At 44.1% G+C, this 26,838-nt stretch overlaps 1 protein-coding gene across 3 annotated transcripts in view; it reads left to right on the top strand.

Moving 5' to 3' along the window:
- Positions 1-26,838, top strand: part of PHACTR1 (phosphatase and actin regulator 1) — a gene marked incomplete at its 3' end in the record, with an annotated part of 250,961 nt that overhangs the window by 154,622 nt on the left and 69,501 nt on the right. For 2 of the 3 annotated variants that reach the window (XM_081246168.1, XM_081246167.1), the window contains exon 4: positions 8,441-8,608. In XM_081246168.1, coding sequence (XP_081102294.1) covers positions 8,441-8,608 — 168 coding nt within the window. Of the gene's footprint in view, positions 1-8,440; positions 8,609-10,707; positions 10,915-26,838 lie in introns of all 3 variants that reach the window. The other variant, XM_081246166.1, reaches the window with a different exon arrangement.

Here is a 26,838-nt window from a genome sequence, read left to right as displayed (position 1 = left end):
ATTTAGTAACGTATTGTTTAGCCTCTATGTGTTTGTGTTTTTTACATTTTTTCCCTGTAATTCATTTCTAATCTTACAGTGTTGTGGTCATAAAAGGTGCTTGATATGATTTCAGTTTTTTTTAATTTACTGAAGCTTGATTTGTGACCCAAGATGTGATCTATCCTGGAGAATGTTCCGTGCGCACTTGAGAAGAAAGTGTAATCTGCTGTTTTTGGATGGAATGTCCTATAAATATCAATTAAATCTATCTGGTCTATTGTGTCATTTAAAGCTTGTGTTTCCTTATTTATTTTCATTTTGGATGATCTGTCCATTGGTGTAAGTGCGGTGTTAAAGTCCCCCACTATTATTGTGTTATTGTCGATTTCCTCTTTTAGAGCTGTTAGCAGTTGCCTTATGTATTGAGGTGCTCCTGTGTTGGGTGCATGTATATTTATAATTGTTATATCTTCTTCTTGGATTGATCCCTTGATCATTATGTAGTATCCTTCCTTGTCTCTTGTAACATTCTTTACTTTAAAGTCTATTTTATCTGATATGAGTATAGCTACTCCAGCTTTCTTTTAATTTCCATTTGCGTGGAATATCTTTTTCCATCCCCTCACTTTCAGTCTGTATGTGTCCCTAGGTCTGAATTGGGTCTCTTGTAGACAGCATATATATGGGTCTTTTTTTGGTATCCATTCAGCAAGCCTGTGTCTTTTGGTTGGAGCATTTGATCCATTCACGTTTAAAGTAATTATCGATATGTATGTTCCTATTACCTTTTTCTTAATTGTTTTGGGTTTGTTTCTGTACATCCTTTTCTTCTCTTGTGTTTCCCACTTAGAGAAGTTCCTTTAGCACTTGTTGTAGAGCTGGTTTGGTGATGCTGAATTCTCTTAGCTTTTGCTTGTCTGTAAAGGTTTTAAATTTCTCCATCGAATCTGAATGAGATCCTTGCTGGGTAGAGTTATCTTGGTTGTAGTTTCTTCCCTTTCATCAGTTTAAGTATATCATGCCACTTCCTTCTGGCTTGTAGAGTTTCTGCTGAGAAAGCAGCTGTTAACCTTATGGGAGTTCCCTTGTATGTTATCTTTCATTTTTCCCTTGCTGCTTTCAGTAATTTCTCTTTGTCTTTAATTTTTGCCAGTTTGATTACTATGTGTCTCGGCCTGTTTCTCCTTGGGTTTATCCAGTATGGGACTCTGCCCTTCCTGGACTTGGGTGGCTATTTCCCTTCCCATGTTCGGAATGTTTTCGACTATAATCTCTTCAAATATTTTCTCTGGTCCTTTCTCTCTCTCTTCTTCTGGGACCCCTATAATGCGAATGTTGTTGCATTTAATGTTGTCCCAGAGGTGTCTTAGGCTGTCTTCATTTCTTTTCATTCTTTTTTCTTTATTCTGTTCCGCAGCAGTGAATTTCACCATTCTGTCTTCCAAGTCACTTATCCGTTCTTCTGCCTCAGTTATTCTGCTATTGATTCCTTCTAGTGTAGTTTTCATTTCAGTTATTGTATTGTTCATCTCTGTTTGTTTGTTCTTTAATTCTTCTAGGTCTTTGTGAAACATTTCTTGCATCTTCTCGATCTTTGCCTCCATTGTTTTTCCAAGGTCCTGGATCATCTTCACTATCATTATTATGAATTCTTTTTCTGGAAAGTTGTCTATCTCCACTCCATTTAGTTGTTTTTCTGGTGTTTTATCTTGTTCCTTCATCTGGTACATAGCTCTCTGCCTTTTCATCTTGTCTATCTTTCTGTGAATGAGTTTTTGTTCCACAGGCTGCAGGATTGTAGTTCTTCTTGCTTCTGCTCTCTGCCATCTGCTATCCTAGTTTTAAAGTTTTAGTTTTTTAATCTGTGTGAAATTTCTGCAATAATGGTTCAATATACAGCTGTAAAGCAATTCTTTGTACTCAGATTCAACTATTATTTATGAAGTAAGCAATTCTTATCCAACTAGAAATACACTTCTAAGCATAGGCTTTTATATAAACCATAATGCATATCCTAGAAAATCAAATTCGGTGGTGAGCTTGTTACTGAGTCCAAGTTTGTACCGCTCACTGTACAGCAGGCCAGTAAATTGAGAAACGAGTTGTTAGGGCAAGGAATAACAACATTTTTTAGGAAGCCAGCAGACTGAGAAGATGGTGGACTCGTGTCCCAAAGAACATCTTCCCCAAGTTAGAATTCAGGTTTCTTTCCTACTCAAAGGGGAGGGGGCAAAGGGGAGTGGGTGTAGTTGTGTGGTGCAAACTTCTTGGTGCCAGAATCCTTTGTTCTTGCAGCTGTCCACATAGGTCCACATCCTATTACAATGTTCCTGTAAACCTCCAAGACAAATATTGTTCTCTGTTCTGCAACTTTTTATCTCTTTATGATTGGAAGAATGTTACACCTTTAAAGGTCAGAGTCTTGAGAATGGGCTGTCCTGTATATCTCAGGTGCTAGGCAACATTCTTAACTTGTAGCAAAAGCAATGGAATACAAAGGTTAAAAGAAACAGATCCAATAGGGAGTCAGATTTGTTCTTCCCTATTACAGGCTTAAGTTTATATTAAAGTATTTTTGGTTTTCAGAATTAAAATTGAGACTCTTTTATCTTAAGCTTCAAAGGGCCATGAACCCTGAGCTCTATCAGAACAAAATGTCTAACTTTCATGCAATTTTTACAAAGTAGAAACTGTTATCATGGAGGTATCCAGGAGAACCCAAAAGAATTCCTGTTGCCCATTCCCGATGGCAACATTCATCTACTTATTAAAAAAAAAAAAACTTGTTAACCTTAAGCTTTGAGAAATTTAACTGATCAGAAGTTAATGTCAGTCGCCCTAAAACTGAGAGTATTCCTAAAGCAAAACAAATAACAATAGCAAAACAAAACTTTTTTGGAATATAGTCACAAAGGTGACATCCAGTTATAGGTGGATGTAATTCCTCAATAAACTGAATTAGAGCAAAAACAATATTTTGAAATATATCTTTTGAGCCGATCCTCTGGAACACAACTTTTATGTAGACTGTATTTTTAGAACATTAAGAGAACTTTATGCAAGACGAGATCCTCTACATGATCTCCATCTATTCTGAGCACGCACAGCTTCCACCTTCCTTCACCTCTTATTTTTCTTCATCCATTTCTCAGGGCTTAACTTCTCACTCCTGCTTCTTTTTCTCAACTCTCACAGGAGCTAACTTGCACCAATTCCTCCCCGTCTGCCTTTCTGTATCATGTCTTGGCCCACTCTTTCCCCAAGGCATGTCTGTTTTCTCCTTAGCATTTAGCACCATGCCTGGCTTGTGGGAGGAGAGGCAGGGCAGGGTGTGGTTCAGCTCCAGGGTTTGGAGCCAGCAGACCTGGCAGTAGTTTCTCCATGTATATCCTAAGGAGCTAATAGCAAACCTATTTCTGACGGTTGGCGGTTTCTGGTATGTGATCCCTGTTGTTAGTGATCGGGTCTCAGCAGGTGTTTGTCAGTTGAATGAATTCCTTCACTCTCACCTTTCCCTTCACTCTTCTTGGTTTGGTGTTAGCCTGATTGTACCAGAGTCTTCATTTCTTGTGCCCCACAAGAAAGAGAAGACAATGGCCATGGCCAGTTCTCTATCTTAATCCATTGCCTTCTACCGCTCATCATTTAAGTCATGACATTGACCCGCACTCACTTCTGCATTCTTTTCTCTACCAGTTCTGTGACCTGATTTGACCTTTTTAGATCTGTCTGCATCTGGCTTACATTTTACTTTTCTTCTCCACCCTGTTGCTCTCTCCAGTCCCATTGTCTTTGGGACAAGTTCATGATCCATGGTTAGACAATACAACCTCCTGCTTTCTCTTTGAGATTTAAACCAACCATATTTGTTCCATGTTAGCCACATGAACAACATTCCCTGCCCTAAACCTCATCATGAAAAGACACTGTTGCTATTCCAGGTTCTCCTGCCTGTCCGATCCTTACCTCCAGTCCAGTGGTTCTCTGAGTGTGGAACCCTGAGCAGCAAAAGCAGCTTTGGCATCACCCAAGAAATTATTAGACATGCACATTCTCAGTCCCATCCCCAAACCTACTGGGTCAGAAACTCTGGGGATGAGACCCAGTAATCTGTGTTTACTGCCCTCCAGGAAATTGTCGTGCCCACTAAAGTTTGAGAACCATTGCCTTAACCCATCTAGTCTCCTGCCTTCTCCCTTCCTCCTATTCACACTTAATTAATTCTAGTAGGAAACGTTTTATGCTTGGAGGTAATTGCACCATTTTGAAAGCCATTATTCCAGATAATTTTAGAAGATCATGTAAAACATCAAAATAATTTCCAGTACTCAGTGAGCTCTTTCTCGTTCATCATAGCAAGAGATGGTGATGATCTAGATAGATGAAAGTACAAATAATCCGTAAGACGCATTTTATTCAGGAGGGTTAAATTCTTCCTGGGGGGAAAACACAGTTTTTCTCATGATGCTGATAAACAGAGCTGGCAAATAGTAAAAAGACATGGAGAGCCTAAACAGTCTTAGAGATGCAAACTGTTCTATATAGAATGGATAAAAAACAAGGCCCTACTGTGTAGCACAGGGAACTATATTTAGTATCCTGTGATAAACCATAATGGAGAAGAGTATGTAAAAGAATGTGTATATATATGTAAAAGTGAATCACTTTGCTGTACAGTAGAAATTAACCCAGCATTGTAAATCAACTATATGTCAGTTAAATAAATAGTCTTCAGATTAATCAAACATGGAATTACCAAGCATTAGGAATTCCCAGCTAATTCCTTAGCTTGGTGATGAGTATAAGGAGTCCATTACATTAATGCTTCTACTTTTGTGTACATTTGAAAATGTCATAAGAATTTTAAAATAACAGTTACTTCACAGTAGTATCATTTTATCTCCATGTTATATGAATCCAAATCAGATTTCAGTTTTGTCACTTCCCATCTTAGTTAGTCATAAATGATATTAATAATAAATTTGGGGCTTCCCTGGTGGCGCAGTGGTTGAGAGTCCGCCTGCCGATGCAGGGGACACGGGTTCGTGCCCCGGTCTGGGAAGATCCCACATGCCGCGGAGCGGCTGGGCCCGTGAGCCATGGCTGCTGAGCCTGCGCGTCCGGAGCCTGTGCTCTGCAAGGGGAGAGGCCACAACAGTGAGAGGCCCGCCTACCGCAAAAAAAAAAAAAAAAAAAAAAAAAAAAAAAATAATAATAATAATAATAAATTTGTACCTATTGCATGGTTTTAATTTATTTCTACTAGATATGTATATACGTAAATGTATGTAAGTAGGTAAGTCAATAGATAAAACATGGTTATCAATGTAAATGTTGAGAAAATGACCAAAAGTTAAGAAATTTGTGTGGTCTGTATATTGCTGCTGTGTAAATTGACAAACCCTGTAGAAAAACAATTTCACGAGATCTAGGTATGTGTCACTAAACATTAAAATAGTAATACGCATAAATTTCATTTGCTGGAATCTCTCCTAAAGGGGGAGAATTCTAATTGCAGAAAAGATTTTATACAGGAAGGTAGTCAGCAGAGATTTCTGTTTTCATAATAGTATAAAACATTGGAAATCCCTTTGTGACCAACCACAGAGAGATAACTAAATAAACATATGTATATTCATTCAGTATAATTATTAAATGATAACTATACAAATTATAATGCTTATAAAAGTTTTAAAAAACAAAACACAAAATAAAATTTGTTACAACTATGGAAAATGTGAAAAACAAATTTTCTGTTAGGGTAGAGATATGATCAGTGTCTTATTTCTTCTTTTTTTTCTCCTATTTTCATTTTTTTAATGGAAATGTGTATTTAGAAATTATGACAGTGGAATTTGCAAGATTGTTTCCTCTCCCAAGTGGTTTGAGCCTTTGTGATTTAGTAAAGGCACTTTTAATCCATAGGGAGCTAAATTTTTTAAGAGTTAATCAGTCCCAAGAGGAGTGAATAATATTGCTTCTCTGTTACCACCAAAACTTCTAGCACTAAGCTAGCTAACTGCCTTGATGAAACAGAGATTCATAGAATCTAACGTAATGCAACTTCTGTTGCATCTTTTCTTCCTAATAGTGCATCTATGGTACTTTTAACAGTTAAAATGTATAGCAATCATTCCATCACGTCATTGCCCCAAAGAAGCAGAACATGGCAACCACCCTGAAACCCCTTCCTCCTCTGGTTGTCTTATCCAAGACTTTTACTACACTTGGAACATCAGAAATCAAAGTGGTTTCCCAGAGATGTATTAAACCTAATGGCAACTACATCATTATTCCACCAACTGGGAATTTGAAGTAGAGCTACGTCCCACGGTGTCAGTTTGAACAAGCTAAACCAAAGCATGTGAAGAGGACCAGGGACCATCCATTATGGGATGCTGATGCACGAACGCTCACACCCATAGCCCTTCCCATCCTGGGTACGCTCAGTTCAGCTGTGTACTTTCCATAGCATTCGCCTGAGAGTCTGCACTGATCTTCTCTTATTAATAAGAAGTAGTCATATTGTTAATCACAATTATCGTGACTGCTATTACCATTTGAGACACATAAAAAGGTCAAGTGAAAAGAAGGGAAAAAACCCACAATCTTCAAGAATCAGTGCTTTATGTTGTCTGCTTCAGAAGATTTTTTGGTATCCATTATATATATATATTTTCTATATTTATAAAAAATTCAGGTCAAATATCATATGTCCTTGAACCATATGCTATCTAAAGCCTGTTGGTTTGTAAATTGCTCTGTTGAACATACATTTCATCAGGCCAATTCTAATTGGGGGCAAAGGGGGTAGGCAGAGGAATCTTTTGCGGCCATCTTATCACTGTGTATAAAATTAAAGCCTTGGGAGGAACAAAGCAAAAGGAAAGGATTATTTATCCAAGATTAACCTTGGAGTCATTTTACTGTTTTATTTCTGCAAGTAAATTATCCATCTTCCCATTTTAAGGCAGGTAATTGCTTTGCTGGCTTCTGTGTTTCTGCTGAAACATAACTTAGAGTCTTTCATCTGGATATTTATTCATCTGACTGGAATAGCTTTCAGTCCTCTTTAAAAATTAATTTGACTTTAATGTCTAGTTATCTAGGACTCCCCTGGGCTAGGATGAAATCACACTGGGGGAATTTTGATTTGACAAACGGCCATTGTGCAGGAGCCTTTGATCCTCCACCATGGTGTTAACTAGCTGCCCCTTGTCTTGCTGAGCTTTGAGCAAGATCAAAAGTCTGCACCCCACCGGGCAGGATCACTGGTGGGCACTGGGAGAATCCTGGCACCTCCCAGAGTCTTTGAGCTGCTGCAGCCCTTCTGCTGGAGCTTAGAGCCCTCCTAAACATTTAGAGAACTTGGATGTGTGCAGAGATAAAGAGAAGACAGGGTGAGTTTTTCCTAGGGCCTTGGTGTACCGTGTCCTGGTGCTTGTTGAGTGCTTGAAGCCCTTTGCTCTTCAAAGGAGGAATTCCTGACCTGGTTTTCCAATCTCTGAGTCCTGCTCAGGTTTTCCAAGTTTTCAAAAATTATGAAGAAAAATTTATTTTCATTTTCATTTAAAAAACACATAGAAAATATGGTAGATAATGATTTTTACAATTTTTTAAGTTTTTAAAAATTAGAGTATAGTTGATTTACAATATCATGTTAGTTTCAGGTGTGTACAGCACAGTGATTCAATTATACATATATATGTGTGTTTGTGTGTGTGTGTGTGTGTATACACACAAACACATATATTCTTATATATGTATATACACATATATGTGTACACACGTTTTTAGATATGTATGTACACATATATACACACATACATATATATTCTTTTTCAGATTCTTTTCCCTTATTGGTTATTACAAAATATTGAGACTAGTTCCCTGTGCTATACAGTAGGTCCTTGTTGTCTATCTACTTTATATATGGTAGTGTGTATATGTAAATCCTAATTTATCCCTCCCCACCCCCTTTCCCCTTTGATAACCATAAGTTTGTGTTCTGTGTCTGTGAGTCTCTGTAAATAAGTTCATTCATATCTTTTTTTTTAGATTTCACATATAAGCAGTATCATATTTGTCTTTCTCTGTTTGGCTTACTTCACTTAGTATGATAATCTCTAGGTCCATCCATGTTTCTGCAAATGGCATTATTTCATTCTTTTTTATGCTTGAGTCATATTGCATGGTATATGTGTACCATATCTTCTTTATCCATTCATCTGTCGATAATTAGAAGAATGGAGAGAAAACAGGCGTATTGCTGAAGATCACTGGAAATTGTTGCCCTGGTGGTTAGATGCCTTAAAAGCAAAAGAACAAGTGTAGACTTTCCATACTGGCCTTGATACAGATTGTTCAAAAGCATCTAGACTCAGGTAGCAGGCTGTAAGTGTCACCCGTGCCTGGAAGGCAGGCGTGGTCTAACTCTGTGATCTCCTCGCTCTGACAGACGGGGAGCTCTCCATATCGAATGAAGATGACTCCCTGGAAAACGGACAGTCCCTGAGCTCCAGCCAGCTATCTCTGCCCGCCCTGTCCGAGATGGAGCCAGTCCCGATGCCCAGGGATCCCTGCTCGTACGAGGTGCTCCAGCCTTCCGACATCATGGATGGGACAGGTAATGCCCCTGGTAGACATGGAACTGGTCCCCAGCATGCAGTGTTAGGGGCCTTCAGCCTGGCTGGGCTTTGGCTTCTATTTTGAACCACCCTGAACATAAGGATCTCCTGGAAATGGAGATGAAAGTGACCAGTTAGTACATGCTGAGTGTAAAAATATGGAGGATGTGTCCATTTATTTTTCTACAGTCTTTAAAAACATTTTTATAATCTGAATCTCTTTAAAGAAGGTATGTCTTGTTTTGTAATACTGATGATTTAAAATGTCTGTTTTCTAACCCTCATTTCTGTGAAGGTAAAGCTAAAGAGTCCTGTGCTTCTGTAGGGTACCTGTCTAAGTCCACCTGGTCACAAGGCCCTGGTATGCCTTTGAATTCTAATCCCAATATACCAGTTAATAGTTATATCAATTTAGTAAATTGTACCAATTTACTATATAAAATCAATTAATGTGTTAGTTGTCTACAGTTTACCAGTGTCCTGCTGACAGATATTTTTGATGCTGTCTGTCACTCCCTCTTTGGTCCAAAGTCCTCTGAGTGGCCAATACTCACCCCCTCGCAAGGCTTGCAGAGTGGTCCTCATTAGCCAGAAGATGGCACCCTCCCGACAGCCAGTAAGGAGAGGTCCTTGCTGTCAGGAGACAAGCCTGGGGGATGGGGCCTCTGGGAATATCTGGAGTCTGGCTGGAGAGGCCACGGCCTTCCCCCACACCGTGTGCAAAATCTGCGTCACGGAACTCAGACGGGAGGCGAGCCGGATGGTGTTTCCGAGTCAGCGCCATGCTTCACTTTGGGACCCAGCGAGTCACTGCTCCATCAGTGTGTCCAGCACTGATGATAATAGCGTCCCCTGAGACAGGGGAGAACCTGGTTCTCCTGAGGATGGTGTACAGGGCTTTGACTGCCGGAAACACTGCTACCCACAGTGGGGAGAAGGAAGAGAGCAGGGGAGGCTTTCTTCCTGTAGCCGTGATGGGGTGGGGGGGCAGATATGCATCTGAGTTGCATTTCCCTCCCCCTCCCCAAGCTGGGGAGATCGTTCCAACTAAAGCCGTAAATTGAGACTTCTTCCTAGCCTTCCCTGTGACGTTGGGATCAGATGGATGTGGTTGCTGTAGTGAGATCTGTCATCCCAGGGAAGTCGTAGAGTCTCATTCTGTCATTGGCCGGGTTGCCAGCATGGTAGGAGAGCCTGTGTTACCACCCGTGACAGCTCTTAACTGGAGCCGGTCCAGGTCCCCCCACCCTCCGCCCGCCCCGCCATGGGGGAGAGGAGGAAGCAGGCCCGGGTCAGAGCAATGAGAAATGGGCAGAATCAAACCCAGAAAACCACGCTTCTGGCGAGTGCAGGAGAGAGGCAGGTGGAAAGTGAAAAGGGTGTTGATGTGGAGCATCCTGCACCTTATCCAGGTGTATCGGAGCTGGCAGGGGCGGGAAGGTGCCCCTAAAACTGCAGAACACCCCCTGGATGCTGCTGCCCAGCTCGGATGGCCCCAAACCTGGAGGAGCAGCCGCTGCCCCAGACATGTGGGGATCACCTGCCCAGTGTCAGCCTCTAGGCTGTCCTCAGACCCGGGAAGCAGGGACACAAGGAGACCCAGCAGGCAAAAACAAGACCCCAGAATGCATTCTCTCTTCCTTCCCAGCAAAGGGCAAACAGGCCCAAAGGAAGATGCCGGCGTTTGGTGCTGGTTTGGTTCAGAAGGGGCTCCTGGTCCTTGATCCACTACACCTGCCGTCTGTCGGTTGTCGCTGTGGTCCCATTTTGGAGCACCCGTAGAATTTGCATTATAAACAGCAAGGTTGAAGGGATGAAGCTTTGGATGCTTTGAGGAAGTGTCCTCTTCTTTCTTCTCGCTCTTCATCCTCCAGCTCTCTCTGTTTTCTGTCTCTCCCTCCCCCCTGCTTCCCCCACCCTCACCATGGCTTTATTGGATTTCTGGCGTCCTCTCTTTAACACCCCACTTGGACAGCCTGGGGCAGTCGGTGCTCTGCTGTGTCGCTAACCCTGTCCTGTGTGCCCCCCCGGCTTCCGCCGGCCGCACCTGCACTGCGTTTGTGTAATGTCGCTGTGTGTCATGTGGTTGTCCCCTCAGTGTCTGAAGAGAGTCCCTCTGCCAGTGAGTCTGGAGTCCTCCTGCCCCAAGATCCTTCAGCCAAATCCGTCCTGCTCCTGCCCCCCAAAAAACCTGCTGCTTTCCCTGGAGACCATGCGGAGACCCCAGTGCAGCAGCTCTCTGTCCTCAAGCAGCCCCCTGCCCTGCCTCCCAAACCCACTGCCAGGATTGCCAGCCACTTAACAGGTGAGTCAAGATGTCTTCTGGGGACCCGCAGCCGTGCCTTCCCTTCAAGGGATCCTTTCTTGTGCTTTTTCGTTTTCTCTGGGGCCCGATGCACCTCTTTGGCAAGGTTGCTCCGTGGGACATTTGGGGGTTTCTGTGTGTGTCTTGGTACATGCCGTCGTGACCTGGGTTTGTGTGTTCGTGTCTAGAAGCATGCGATATACACCTGCCAGTCATAGGCTGAGAGGCTGCAGTCGTGTGCATTTGTGAACATGTACGTTGGCATTTATGTGGCTAAGTAAAGATTACTTGCCCATGTAGGTGAATTAGATTCACCATCAAAATCTTTGCAGATAAAGAGTAGCGCCTGTTCCCTTCATAATGAGTTTGCCAAAGCTTTAAATTTTTTGTCTTTAAATAATTCATCTGAAGCCCAGTGTATTTCTTCTATTAAAATTTAGGTCTGTGCTGTTCTTTTTGCGGTGGGGGGGAAGCAAAGACAGGGTATTGTGGGAAATACCTTTAGAGAAGAGCAAGCTGAGGACGTTGTCCTAAAATAACTTTTTAAAAATTGAAGTATAGTTGATTTACAATATTGTGTTAGTTTCAGATATACAGCAAAGTGACTCAGTTATATATTTCTTTCAGATTATAATCGGGATTAAGAGATACAAACTACTATATACAAAATAGATACACGACAAGAATTAGCACAGGGGACTATATTCAGTATCTTGTAATAACCTGAAGTGATTTTATATTTTCATTATTCAAGTGTTATTTAACAAATGCACCCACAGTTATTAAACTGAGCATTCAGTGAAATTGCACTTCACCACACATTAGCACACGAATCGGTCATGACTTTGTGATTTAAGGTTGTGGTGTAATCAGAGATTCAAGATTTCAGAGGGGTGTTTCTCCAACCTTGATAATAATCCCACCTGACACTGATCAACTGCCTTTTTTACAATATGTTTGCTATTTTTATAAATAGTCTCTAATTGATCTCTATATACCTTTGTAAGATGGGATGGGGATGAAAGAATTTCACCTGTTTTATCATTAAAAACCTGAGGTTCAAGAAAATAAGTGACTTTTCCAGGGCTGGCAGGAATTCTGCAGTAGAGCCACAGTTAGACCCTGTGTTTCCCAACTCCTAGTTCAATGAATGTTGTTTCCACGGTGGCAGGGTGTCTCTCACATGGCACTGAGTTTTATTAGGTTACAATTCAAATATAGGTTTTTGTCAAGCTCCTCTATCAATGTACACATCCATCCAAGTCAGGGTTTGTGGTTCAAAAGGGCAAATTTCCTTCTAAAGGAACCGTTCGACACATTAATAACAGTGCCCCCAAATTTAAATGCATAGAAAACCACAAAGGAAAAAAAGCCCTTGTAAGCCTCCCTCTAAGACATAACCACTGTCCATCTATCATTTATCTAATAAAAATCAAATACTGCTGTACGTTTTCTTTTATCACCTGCTTTTTGCTCTCAGGGATGACTTATGAACTGGTTCTCATGTTAGTACATATCCCACAACATGACCTTGTTAGCTACTTGGCGGGGATCCCGATTTACATGATGGACCCCTTAAGAGGTTTGCATCTTCCTTATTGTAAAAAACGCAACATCTCAACAGTGTGCATGTATTTTTATAAGCATCTCTGAGTTTTTCCTCACTTATTCCTGGTATGAGAATCACTAATTCTAATTCTAGAAATAAATTATGTGTGTTTTAAGGGCTATGTACCTTTTAAGACTTAGATGCCAGATTTCCCTTGAGAAAGATTAAGTGTTGAAAAACAAACTCCTGCATATGGTACATATTTATTCAGCACATCTAACTCTAGGCGGAATTCTGTGCTAGGTATCAAAGTGGGTACAAATACATGAGGGTTCAGTGTATATGTATATGATATATATATATACAGATATGAATATATATTTTAAATATGCAAAAATAGAGCACCAGAATAACTATTGTTGGGTGTAATACTTGCAGTTCAGCACAGTCTGATAGAAGGGTTCTAGGAGAGCCTGAAACTTGAGCCCACCCTTAAAGCATGAAGGACTTTTATAGAGAATGAGGAAAGAACATTCCAGAAAAGAAGACCTGCACAAAGGCTCAGAGGTGGCCATGCTTCGGGCCGGTGACAAGGAGGCTGAGCTGGGGTGGAGGGTCCGTCTTGGGGTGTACTGAGAGAGAGCGTTCTCCAGGTAGGGCATGTGAGGATTTAGATTTTATCCCCGTGGCACTGGAGAGCCTTCGGAGGTTTTTGAGCTGGGGAGTGGGTGGTATGATGAAAACTAGACTTTAAGGTATACTCCTGGGTCACTGTATAGAATGAACAGGAAGAGGGGAAGGTTGAAGGCCCGACGGAGAAGCTGCCGAGGCCTGCCCTGTGTCTTGTTCTCCAAAATCACTAGTTGAATTAAATCAAACAACTTGAGGCAGGGAGACACTTTAAGAGGCTGCTCCAGTTGTTGAAATAGAAGCTCAAAGCATCTGACTGATGGCAGTGGGAAGAGAATGGACCAGTAGACAAGACATTTTAAAAGAAGAATTGGGGCTTCCCTGGTGGCGCAGTGGTTGAGGGTCCGCCTGCCGATGTGGGGGACGCAGGTTCATGCCCCAGTCCGGGAAGATCCCACATGCCGTGGAGCGGCTGGGCCCGTGAGCCATGGCCGCTGGGCCTGTGCATCCGGAGCCTGTGCTCCGCAACGGGAGAGGCCACAACAGTGAGAGGCCCGCGTACCGCAAAAAAAAAAAAAAGAAGAAGAATTGACATCATTTTTTAAACTAACATTAAGTTAAATCTAATTTATCTAGTTACCCAATTAATAGACGCACATGTCACCTTCAGCCATGAGCCCAGAACTTGGGTGGCCTGGTATCCACAGGCCTCTCTTGCTCTATTAGCCCAGTCTCTCCAGCTTCCGTTTTTCTTTCCCCAAGAGAGTGGATTTTATCTATTATCTGTACATCTCATCTCCATAGAGCTTGGGTCAAAGGGATAAAAATACAGAAAAGCTGATAATCCTTACCATATTGTACCTGGTAGCCTCTTAAATATGATGAAGGCAAGACAGATACAGGGGTGTGTGGACTGCGAGTCTGGTGCTTTCCTTTGGGGGTTTAAACTCCATTAGACGTACTTAATTTTTGTTAAGTCAACAATCGGTCATAATGAATCTGCATCACCATGAGGCAGCCCCCTTAACCCTGTTCTCTTACTCATTAGAGGCACCTGAGCCATGTGAGCAGGAATTAATAAACTGAGAATTCTAGAACTCTTGAGACTTGAGAGTTTTAGCATGTTCTCAGTGTCCGTCGTTCTGTTGACATTTTTGAAAGGAAACAGACAACAACTTGAAAGGCACCGAGCAGGGCTGGTAAAGAGTGACAGTGGTTACTGGTCCAGTAGATACTGGAGGAAGCGTTAGCCTGGGCTGAGGCTACCTCTGGGTGCACGATCAGGGAAAGATATGCAGAAATATCTCTGCTTTGGCATTTGCTTCCATTTGATCAGGAAAATCATAATGAACTTGGAGACTATTTGCCTTATGCGTTTTCTCTGTTCTTTAGCCGGATAGAGGGAAGCCCTCTTGCTCTCCCAAACTCCTCTTCTCTTGTCATCTTCATCCTTCTTACCTCCAACATCAGTATGCACAGCGGCCTGTATCCCAGGGTCAGGAGTTGTTGGGTGTCAGCTTCCCTTCCATTCTGGAAGGACAGTGCCCAGCAGAGCTGGTTACATAACGAATATGATCTGAGATAATGATTCTCAAAACGCATCCTTCTTGGAATAATGGCTGACCCCAGAGGAAAAGGGTAGCGGAAGCAAAAAATACTGTCTCCTACTTTTCTAAGTCTCCATCAGTCACCTCTCCAGCCATCCTGGCTCCAGGAGTCAAATGTTAAACATTGCGTGAATCATCCAGTCCTTGTGCATAAGGTACCTGTGATTAGGTACCCCACAAGTGCCATTGGAATGAAGGATAATCAACTTCTGTGATAGCTGAGCTTCACAGTCTGACAGTCACACTTGGGTAATAATGGCAGCTGCCATTTTTGGAGAAATTTACAATGTACCATTTAGTCCTATGAGGTAGATACTATTTTCTTTATTCCTTCCTTTTCATAGAGGAGGAAAATGAAATTCAGAGAAGTTAAATTACTCGGTCATGGCGACGTAGCTAGTAAGTCCAGAGACAGACTCTACCCATTTTGTTTTACCCCAGAGCCCTCCTCTTAGCCATTAGTTTATACCATCTCTGCTAAGATACCTATTCTTAGAATTCGTAACAACGGAATCTCTACTAAGAGATCTCTGTTGTGAGATGCTCTAACATCTCTACTAAGATACCTATTCTTAAAATTCATAACAATGGAATCTCTACTAAGAGATCTACTAAGAGATCTCCGTTGTGAGATGCTCTAACATCTCTACTAAGATGCCTATTCTTAAAATTCATAACAATGGAATCTCTGCTAAGAGATCTAAGAGATCTCCGTTGTGAGATGCTCTAACATCTCTACTAAGATACCTATCCTTAAATTCGTAACAATGGAATCATTAGTTTTCTTTGGGTTTTGTTTATTTATTTTTTGTTTTGGTTTGCTTTTCTATTTTCTCTTTGGTGTTTAATCTGTTTAAGAAATTAGAAAATCTGCTTTGTTTGTATAACTCAAAGATAAAAAAAATTGTCCAGTCTTTCGAAAATAAGTAATGTTCTTAAGGCACTCGATCATAAAGAGTTTCAAAGAACATGCTAGAAAGAGACAGTCTAAGAATCAAGAATGGGGCCGATCACATGGGAAGCACTTGACCACAGTTAGAAACCGACAGCTCAGCAAAGAAAGGGAACTCGCTGATCCTTAGAAACAAGTCCTTCTGCTATTGTGGACGGGCCCAGGGTATAGTTGCACTGTCTTTAGAACCTGAAATACAGGGAAGCTTACTGTATTAGAACTGGTTGATTGCTAGTTTCAATGTTACGAAGTATTTGCAACTGCAAATTTCCCTGCCAGACAGCAGCCATGCCCCATGGTATTTTTTCAGCCCCAGCACTTGTCTAATGAGAATCCTCTATGCAGAGCTTGTCAAGGTAAAACCAGTATTTCTATTTAGAGCTGTCTCTCTAGTTTTTGTTTGTTTGTTTGTTTGTTTGCTGTACGCGGGCCTTTCACTGTTGTGGCCTCTCCCGTTGCGGAGCACAGGCTCCGGATGCGCGGGCTCAGCGGCCATGGCTCATGGGCCCAGCCGCTCCGCGGCATGCGGGATCCTCCCGGACCGGGGCACGAACCCGTGTCCCCTGCATCGGCAGGCGGACTCTCAACCACTGCGCCACCAGGGAAACCCTGTCTCTCTAGTTTTGAGGACAGTGTCTACAGTGGGCTGTTCTATACCCACATTCTGATCTGTAATTTCATTAGGTTTCTCTGTCCCCATTTCTCCCCAGTATATCCCACCCCACCCTCCTTGTTCTCCTCTTTCAGCTTCCTCTCCAACCCTCCAAAATCATCTAACTACTTTTGTCTCATTCCTTGCCTTCCCTCCTGGTATTCTCCTCAGAAAGTGCAAGAAAACTGATGATTAGACCATTGAGACCCTGGACCTCATCTGTGCTTTTAAATGGAAAAAATGAATCATAACCCAGAGGCCTCATAAAGAGGCTTAAGGTTCACAATCTCTTGATAACTGATATTTTGAAGGAATGGGAAATTTGTCTGAATTTACTCTTTATACCCATTTCTCCATAGTATTCTGGTCTTGATTTTCTTTTCTCAAAATGCAGAAATTCTTTTCTTAGTGCATCGAAGGACTATCTATGGATTAAAACATGATTAAAAGGATGCTTTCTGCTCTGACATCTATGATCAAGGCAAAGATTGCAACAAAATACCTTTCTTTTTTTGGAGCTCTGTTAGGTTGGAGATTTAATTCACTTGGCACTTTTCTTTTTGTGGTGAAAACACATAATATAAAATTTACCACCTTAACCATTTTTAAATATACAGTCAGTAATGTTATGTATAATCACATTGTGCAACAGATTTCCAGAACTTTTTCATCTTGCAAAATTGAAATTCTGCCTATTAAAAACACCCCTTTCTCTTTCATCTCCCCTTGGCCCCTGGGAACCTCCATTTTACTCCTTGATTCTACAAATTTGACTGCTCTGGGTACCTCATACAAATGGAATCATACAGTATTTGTCTTTTTGTGGCTGGCTTTTTTCACTCAGCCTAGTGTCCTTAAGGTTCGTGCATGTTGTGGCGTGTGACAGGATTTCCTCCCTTCGTAAGGCCGACTGGCACTTACATTTTGTGTGTTTTTTGCACTATGAGCAAAGTGCTCTCCCAGCCCTGATGTAATTTACAAAAAGTGTTTTCTTATCAGAGTTGTAGATGGTTGTAAGCTACAGAAAACGTTTAATGTGAAGATGTATAAACATGGTTCTAAAGAAATTCAAATAGTAAGAGATCAAATCCTTTGGGAGGAATCCGGAAAAGCACCACGGAGGAGGATGTATGTTTAAGACAGGCCATAAAGATAAGCAAAATTAGTAGGGATGGGTGAGGAACTTGCCAGGAAATGGGAAGCAGGGTTCACAGAGGCGCATGCATGCAAGGCATAGCATGTTCAAGACGTAGCAGACAGCGCAGCTTGGCAGGGATGTGGGATTCCTGTAGGGAAGTCAAGAAAGATCAGGCCAGCAGTGGGTTGAGGGTTAACTGTGGAGAACCTTGAAAACCACAACGAGGGATTTAACTTTGGAGGAGGAAGAGGGCATCTTTTGTGGACTTTTAGCAGCATTTGCTTGATTTCAACCAAGCCTGTCTCTTTGATGTTTGGATAAGATGGATGCTACTGCTGTTGGATGGATTTACAACTGGATGGCTGAATGTAACTGGGGCTGCCCAGCGTCAACCTGAAATTGCAGAGGGCACCAAGCGGCTGCCCTTGGCTCTTCCTCTTGGACATTGTTTCAGTGTCCCAGGGGTCAGTTTCCCCGGGGGTGGGGATTTAGTCTGCCTTGTTCCCTGCTGTGTCCTTAGCTAGTGCTGTTCAGCAGCAGAACAGGAGGCCATGAGAGGCATAGAGCCCCACTGCAGAGGCATTGAAGGAGGAGCTGGATGATCATTTGCCCATGAGTTCATAGCAGGACACTTGCTTCTTTAGGAGAAGCTGTGCACATTGTTCTCCGGCTCTGAATGCTGCTGAAAATGAAATCTGATTCTCGTGGCTTCTGTGGTGTCTGAAGGAAACATGATAACCTAGGTAGAAAAGCAACTTCCCTTAAGGGTAGCAGTTAGAACACGACAGTCATCCATCGGGCAAACTTGTGGTCCAGCCTCAGGTGTCAGGGAGTACACTCGGAATTTCACGGGGATATGGGGATACCCTGCAGATGGTTAGACCAGCTACCACCATCAGTATAAATGCAAGAAATCTGAGTGTGTCCTCTGACAGTGAATAAATATCGTGCATCAGATGGATGTAGGGTTAGAGATGAACTGTAGCTGTCCTCATTTGCCTTCATAAGATTTATGGATCTAGGGACTTCCCTGGTGGTACAGTGGTTAAAAATCCACTCTAGGGACTTCCCTGGTGGTCCAGTGGTGAAGAATCCGCCTTCCAGTGCAGGGGACGTGGGTTGGATTCGTGGTCGGGGAACTAAGATCCCACATGCCGTGGGGCAACTAAGCCTGCACACCACAACTACTGAGCTTGTGTGCCTCAACTAGAGCCTGTGTGCCACCAACTACAGAGTCCAGGTGCTCTGGAGCCCATGTGCCACAACTACAGAGCCCACGTGCTCTGGAGCCCATGCACCACAACTAGAGAAGAGAAAAGCCTGCATGCCACAACTAGAGAGAAGCCTGTGCGCCACAACTAGAGAGCCCACATGCTCTGGAGCCCACACACCACAACTAGAGAAGAGAAAAATCCGCACACCACAACTAGAGAGAAGCCCGCACACTGCAACGAAGACCCGACGCAGCCAAAAAAATAAAATAAAATAACATAAAACATTTTTAAAAAAGAAAAGAAAAGAATCCTCTCTAGGGCCCACATGCTGCAACTACTGAGCCCGAGTGCTGCAACTACTGAAGCCCGTGCGCCTAGAGCCCGTGCTTCACAACAAGAGAAGCCACCGCAATGAGAAGCCCACGCATCGCAAGGAAGAGTAGCCCCCGCTCGCCACAATGAAGACTCAATGCAGCCAAAAATAAATAAAAAATAAATTAAGACTTAAAAAAAAAAGATTTATGGATCTAGCTTGAACTTCTTGATACCTTCACCATGAATGTACTACCTCTTAATCGGGATATGCTCTAAGTAGTATTTCATTGTATGTGATCTAAATTTATTGCTTAAAACTTCACAGATAGATCCCCTGGTTCCCGTGTTCTGAGACCAGGCGAGCATGTGTATGTTTGCCTTCTTGACTTTGTGATTTTGATTTGACTCGCTCTCAGCTTTTGCCTGGATGCTCAAGATAGCAGTGCTCCCTGGTGGGCACCGTCCAATCCAGGCTCCTTTCCGTTGCCCATTCTGGACCTTCTTGCCTGCCTTTACACCTGTCTCGTGGAAGGCTCAGGTTCAACCACCCAGTTATCAATTGCCTGGCCATCTCCTTGCCTGGTCTCCCTGGGAGCACTAGCACTAGTCTGCATTGCTGCAAAAATAAACGATAGAATGTGTTTTGATCAATGACTTACAATTTCTAACAAAATACTGATCTTATGAACAGGTGTTTGTTCTTGGGATTATAGGGCCATCTGCAGTTTTGACTCTTTGAAAGCAGTTTCCCGACAAGGAATAAGGTGTCGTTTGACTTTTACAAAATCGAATGTAGTTGTGGCAGAGCTGACATGCCCAAGTGACCCAGTTAGCTGGTGAGCCACGCCTCCACTGCCCCGTGTCACCATCTCAGGGAGGCACTCACTTCCCTACTTGCTGTCATCTCCCCAGGTGGCCTTGGGAAGGGTCCATTTAAAAAGAAAAATGAGTCTTTGTGGAAAGTGGCTCTGAAACAGTCAGGTGCTGGTGATGCGTATATGATCATGGCCCTCATTTTAGGATTCTGGAAGGTCTCAGGACACAATCCCCACAACGTCAGGTGCTTGCTGAGGTTTCCGTGCGCTGGGCTGGTCAGTCAACACATTTTTGCCTTTCCAGGCATCTGGCCCAAAAAAAAAAAAAAAGGCCAGACTACCTTAAAATCCCCAGGATGGCCCAAAGTGATCAGTGGGGCTCCTATAAGCACCTTTCTTATAGCCAGGGGAATCTGATTCTGTGGTTTCATGGTACTGGACTCTTATTTAAGTTCTAAGTACACTTCTTACAGACTCTTCATGTCCTTGGATGGATGCCTGTATCTATGAAAGGAGATCAGAGATTCTAACCCACTAGAACCAGGTGACAAATGACTGAGAAATTCTTACAACACTTTTGTTCATTGAGACGTTAAGTGCTACTATCATTGGCAAGTGTATCTGAATCGTCTATTATAAAGTTATAAATCTTCTCCAGCTTCTACAGCTGTTGTTAACTTAAAAAGTCAGGAGACGGGCTAGGGGTGTATTCATTTAGCCCAGACTCATTCAGTGTATAGACTACAGTCCTCTGGCACCAGTCTCAACTACAGAAGTAATCGGGGGTTTTCACTTTCTTGTGTGGAGTCCTAAGCCAGAGGTGTGTCAGGTTTGGAAATAGAGCCCCCTTGGCTTTTCTGGCTCTGACGTAGTTTGGGTTTATTTTTCTTGTTCTCTGGCACTGGTTGGTTTTGCTCTTTCCACTCCATCAGCAGAGACAGTTTTATGAATATACTGCACCTCGATCAGTCTGGCTGCCAACGACTCATCCATTTCGAAGTCAGCAAGCAGAGAGCTTTGGCTGCCAAAGACTCATCCATTTCGAAGTCAGCAAGCAGAGAGCTTTGCGTGTGCCCCAGCAGGAGCAGCCACTATCGTTATAGATGCAAGTGGTAGTTTGTGTCCTCCCATAATCCGTAAATGTTGTGCATCAGAGAGAGGCAAAGTATTGTATTCAGGGAGGTGCTATCAAGGTAAAGAAGGCTTTTTTTTTCTTTCTTTCTGCGGTACACGGGCCTCTCACTTCTGTGGCCTCTCCCATTGCGGAGCACAGGCTCCGGATGCGCAGGCTCAGCGGCCATGGCTCACAGGCCCAGCCGCTCCGCGGCATGTGGGATCTTCCCGGACCGGGGCACCAACCCGTGTCCCCTGCATCGGCAGGCGGACTCTCAACCACTGCGCCACCAGGGAAGCCCCAGCAAGGCATTTTTAATCCGTGGATTTTTAGAGGTAAAAGTACCTGGGTCCCAAGAAGCTCAGCTAAATTTCTTAGCTAATGCATCCCAGAGAATCCAGGTTTTCTGACTCCTGGTTCTGCATCCTTCTCCGCCAGCTCAGTACTGATGCAGGACTGTGTGCATCGGAACAGCACGCTGAAACCTGGACAGCCTTGCCTTTTTCCCTTTCCTCAGTGCCATGTTGCAAACATGGAAGACTTCTAGGATGGTCCCTCGGAAGCCTCTTTGCTCTGCTACTTGATTCACTTTCACCAGGTTTTTTCACCCACTTACTTACAATGGAACCGCCACACACTCTGTTGATTTCTCGGCTTCTCTCCCTCCCTCCCAGGCTGGGAAGCATCAGGTGAGGTAGACTCTCACAGGGAGAGCAAGAGTCCTATTTGTACCGCTGCAGATGTATGTCACACTTTGCAATTTACAAAGCATGTCCACATTATCTTGTCTGACCCTCACAATGACCTGTGGGAGAAGCCCGGAATATATCATATTATTATTATTTCACAATGAATTAACACTACATTTGTTGAACTCCTGTTACATATCAAGGACTCTACTGGGGTTTGGGGTTTTTTTTTAATTTTTGAATTTTATTTATGTTTTTTATACAGCAGGTTCTTGTTAGTCATCCATTTAATACACATCGGTGTATACATGTCCATCTCAATCTCCCATTTCATCACACCACCACCTACTGTGGGTATTTTATACTCAGGCCCTCTGCTAACTTGTTTGGGGATTTTATAAACTTATGAAAAGGTGCCCTTTGACGAAATGAATTACACAAAGCGGCCCCTTCTTCTTGGGTGACTCAAAGCCAGACCTCAGGCTGTATTTCAGCCCACTTATCCCCTTACATGGAGGTTGTGTAGACGTTAATCTGTTCACTTCTCATAACAGACCTATCAGGTGGGCAGTGCTCCCTTTCTAGAGGTGGGAAAACTGAAGGTCAGAGAGGATAAATGTCTTAGGCGGAGCTACAGGGCTTCTTGGTCTTAGAGCTGAGATTAAACTCCAGCTCTTCTGAGTTCTAAGCTGGTGGTGACTTCTCCAGACCATTGTACCCTCAGCCTGCAGCAGAAGCCTCTAGCAGGCCCCGCCCAGCCCTCAGGGAGCAAGCACCAGGCTGCCTGTCCTCCTGGAGGCCCTGGGCACTTGTCATTTTGCCGATGGAGGGAGCAGCCTCTTCACAAAGTGGCGGCTCTTAGAGGATGGTTCTCGACTTGATTGTGTACTGAGTCCCCTGGGGACCTTGTCTTGATGCAGATTCTGAGTCAGGAGGTCTGGGCTGGGCCCTGAGACTCTGCATTTCCTCCCAAGAGGTTCTGCCACAGCTTTTAGTCCATGAACCACACTTTCTTTGATTAGCAGACCCTTTGTATAGGAGAAACTGCTCCCTAAGCTCTACCTTTTCCCGCTGCTCGAAAGACATGGTGAGAAGGAAAACCAGCAAATGTTTACGGAACATCTACTATGCACTAGGCCCTGCTGGTGAACAGGTGAGGAAACAGCTCCACCCAGTATGACTTAATTAACACATCAGGTCCACCTACTGCAAATAAAAATTAGCAACAAGTCAAGAAAAGTGAGATGGATTAAATCCACTGTCTATGAAATGCTGTGGTAAAGGGAAATCGGGGGCCGTGAGAGCTCAGGGGTGAGCTCCTAAACCAACCTTGGGGAAAACAGATGGGCTTCCTGAGGAAGCAGTTCAGTAATGATGAAAATGATAGCAACGAGAATTATAGTTACTATTTATTGAGGAACCAAGTGTCAGGCACTGTGCAGCCCAGTTTACGTACTTTATCTTATTTAATTTTCACATGAATCGCGTGATATGTTAATTCATCACCATTTCACAGATTGGAAAACTGAACGTCAAATAGGTTAAGCAATTTGCTGGTGCTAACAGAGCTAAATGAATGTGATTTTATAGTTTATCTTCTATTTCTAGTAGGACAAATTTTGGTCATCATGTTGTGCTTCTCCATCCTATAAGTTGTGGCACTTTCTTAAAGTGTGGTGTCCACCTAGGTCAGAGTGATCTGGAGGCTTATTTACAAAGCAGATCCCTGGGCCTCATTGTAAACCTGCTGCATCTGAATCTTTGAAAGTGAGGCCCAGGAATTTGCCTCTCCTGCTGGAGTTGATGTGGAATATGGTCTTCAGTTTTGCTTTGAAGGGTGAGTGCAATTTTTACCATCAGGGAGTAGCAGATAAGGCCGGGAAGAGGGATGAGCGTGGTTATTGGGAAACCCTGTGTGGAAACTGGCCTAACAGGATGGACCAGAGTGAGAGACACCTGGTGGAGTGGGACAGAGATGGCCCGGAGTGTTGCCCTTGGACTTGCAGTGTTTGTTGGAGCCGTTGGGAGACTTCAAGCATGACCTGTGTTGTAGGGAGACGTTTGGTACAGGATGGGGATGGATTAAAGGGCTGGGACCCAGTTGTCAACACAATCAAAGGAGCTGAGGTCCCAGGTTGGTGTAGTGGTCAGAGGGGCAGAGAGCACAGAAGTTTGAGAGGGATAGACAGATAAAGAGCCAGAAATGCAGAATAGCAGATCACGTGCAGCTGGTTCCGAATCCTGCTTCCAGATCTGTTACGAGGAACGACTTGGTATTAAGATGTCATAAGGGGCTTCCCTGGTGGCGCAGTGGTTGAGAGTCCGCCTGCCGATGCAGGGGACGCGGGTTCGTGCCCCGGTCCGGGAAGATCCTACATGCTGCGGAGCAGCTGGGCCCGTGAGCCATGGCCACTGAGCCTGCGCGTCCGGAGCCTGTGCTCAGCAACAGGAGAGGCCACAACAGTGAGAGGCCCGCATACCACAAAAAAAAAAAAAAAGAAAAGATGTAATAAGAATATAAAAATAGGTCTTGCCAAGGTACTGCCAATCTGAGCTGCCCAGGCTCTCCTCAGTTATCCACATGTTATAGAAAGATGGGGGCTGCAGAGCTAATTCTCTGAAAGTAGACAGTTTCACTTGACTTTAACCTTTTTCTTTATTTCCTCTGTTTGTACCAAATCTACTGAGCCAAAAATTATTTGACATGATTCACTTTCCTTCTCTGCCCCTATTTAATTGGTGACCATGTGCAGTGAAACAACCAGAAGAGAGATGCAGGTAGGAAAGGAGAAAAAGGGGTTCTCCATGGGCCCTGGCATGTCTTTCTTAGAACAATGAAAGGAACCACCTCCACTAAATTGATCCTGTTGGTCATGTCTTCCTTGCCTGTTTTGTTAGAATTCCTGGCATCCACTTGGTCCACTTTTCTGGTGATGAAGCCAAGTAAGTTTTGCTGTGGTAGTGGCAAGAAATACTGCGTGTGCAGGAAGTTATAGCTCAGCGAGATGGGTGGAATCCATCAACGTATCCCTGACCCTTCTTAGGCAGACAATTCCATGCTGCCCTCCTGGCTCTGCTTTCTTCTGCCCAAGCACATGAGTCCCTGCTGCCTTAGACAACCAGACCCACAAATGAAGGAGTCGTGGGTTAAGGGTCCCTGGATGAAAACCCTAACACTTCAGGACACATTGTACTTGCTGGGTCTGCGCTATGGCTTCCAAGAGCCACAGGGGCGTACCCTTCAGTAACAGGACCCAGACAGGGGTGCTGAGTTTCTGCATCTCAGCCACTTTGTAATTAGCACTGCCTGCTTTGGTCCTAAACATGGTGACCTTGTGTCCTGTGCTTGGAGGCTCATAGGAACGGGATGAGCTGTCGGGGAGGGAGCCCTTGGTTTTATGACTGGTTCGCACTTTGTCGTTAGGGGAGCGGTCTTCTCAGCTCCCTGGAATTATTAGGCTTTTCTGTCTCTCAGCTGTAGGATCAGCAGTTCAGTGTCCACGTACCTACAACTGCATGATCCTAAAATTGCCATCAATTTTATGCATTCTCCTAAGAGTTTCTTTTTCTGAACAACATGTGAATTTATCCCATAGCAGAGCACCACAGCTTCGGCTCATTCTGTAAACATGTTGAGCCTCTAGCTAGGTGAGCTGGGCACTGTACAAGATGCTGAGGCTATCGTGACAAATTATTCACGGTCCTTGCTCTGTGTGGGAGGAGAAAGCTGCGTAAACAGGAAGAACGGTACAGCATCTTCAGAGTCCAGGGCTATCATCTGTAAAAAGTGAGAAGATCATAGTGTGACATCACTGGCTTGTTGAGGAGATTAAGCTGGTGAGATAAGAAAAGCACTTAGAACACTGTCTGGCTCATGGCGGGAGGGTTGGCAGTATCTATCACTGTCATCATCATCGTCACCATGGTTGTTGGCACTGACCTACCACATGCCCACAGTGAGTCCCATGGCTGCAGAATAGGGGGAGTGATGTAACCCATCAGGAAGGTTCTCAGTGGAGGTAACGTTTGAGCTGAATCTTGAAGGGAGAGTAGGGATTGACCCAGAAGACAAACCAGAGAACTGAGGGCAGGTAACCAAGGCTCTGGGGTTTGAAACATCAGGTGGTTTGGGGAACCCAGCAGTTCAGGAGTGAGGGTGGTTACCTGGGGTGATGGGGAGAAAAGAAGGCCGATCCAAAGAGAAGGAGGGGCCTGGAGCGCCCTCCTTGGGCTTCTCTGTGAAGCAGGGGAGCAAATCTGTGGAGGTGAGGAGGCTCGAGGCCACCAGTGGAGACACAGCAGCCCTTCTGAGCATGTGAGGGACAAAGGCCAGCCAGGGACTTAGCTGAGGAGGGAGACTGAGCGTGGGTCAGCAAGGAAGTAAAACGCACAGGAGGAAAGTAGGACGTGTCACAGGAGAAAAGGTGCTTTTCAGGTGCAACAGGCAAGGTTATTTCTAGCTGGGGGAACCAGCACAGACTCTATAGAGATAAAGTGGGGACACAAAGAGGCCTTGATGATGTGTCAGGAAGTTGGGCTTTATTTCCAGGCCATTGGTAGGTTTCAAACTGAAGAGCAACAGGATCAGATGTGTGCCAGAAGAATGTCATTCTGACACCTGACATTCTGAGCCACACTCAGGCAGATAGCTGGAAAAAAATCGAAGGCCTCAGAGACCAAGAGGCAGGAGCCTGCGGTGCTCCTGGCATGGACAGCGGGCGTGAGGTCACACACACGCCCCGCCTGCCGCTGTCCTTCTGGCCTGGCTTCTCCCAGGTGGCCTACAGCCCACAGGACTCAGCCATGGACCCGCAGTCCCCAGGGCTAGGTGACTTTTAGGAATATGAAGTCCAGACGGGGGACTACAGGGTCATCCCAAAAACACCCTGAGGGCTGGTCTGTCTGACCTGGAGCCCCCCCCCCCTTAATTTGGAGCATCTCTGGGAAGTTTCAGTGCCACTGTCATGGAACCAAGGGGTGGGGTGGGTGCAGGTGCCATTAGGCCCCCAGAGTGCCTGTCGGAGCCTCCCTACAGTGGGAAGAGCCCACCGTGGATGCCACGTGAGTGGTCAGCCCAGCCACCGTGCTCACGCCGAGGCCCGGCACGGGGCACCTGAGCTGTCTCTGTGACCACGAATCCTAGAAAGCCTCCTCTCCGGTGGGACGAGCATCCCCACGTGAGGGAATTAAGGTTGGTGGCGTTCAAGTCACCTCCGGAGGAAGACACTCTTAGTGGACTTGAACCCAGG

This window comes from Mesoplodon bidens (assembly GCF_964165515.1).
Source record: "Mesoplodon bidens genome assembly, chromosome: 10".
Classification (NCBI taxonomy): domain Eukaryota; kingdom Metazoa; phylum Chordata; class Mammalia; order Artiodactyla; family Ziphiidae; genus Mesoplodon; species Mesoplodon bidens.
Note: the sequence above shows the minus strand (reverse complement) of the source record. Positions and strands in the feature narration are given on the sequence as shown.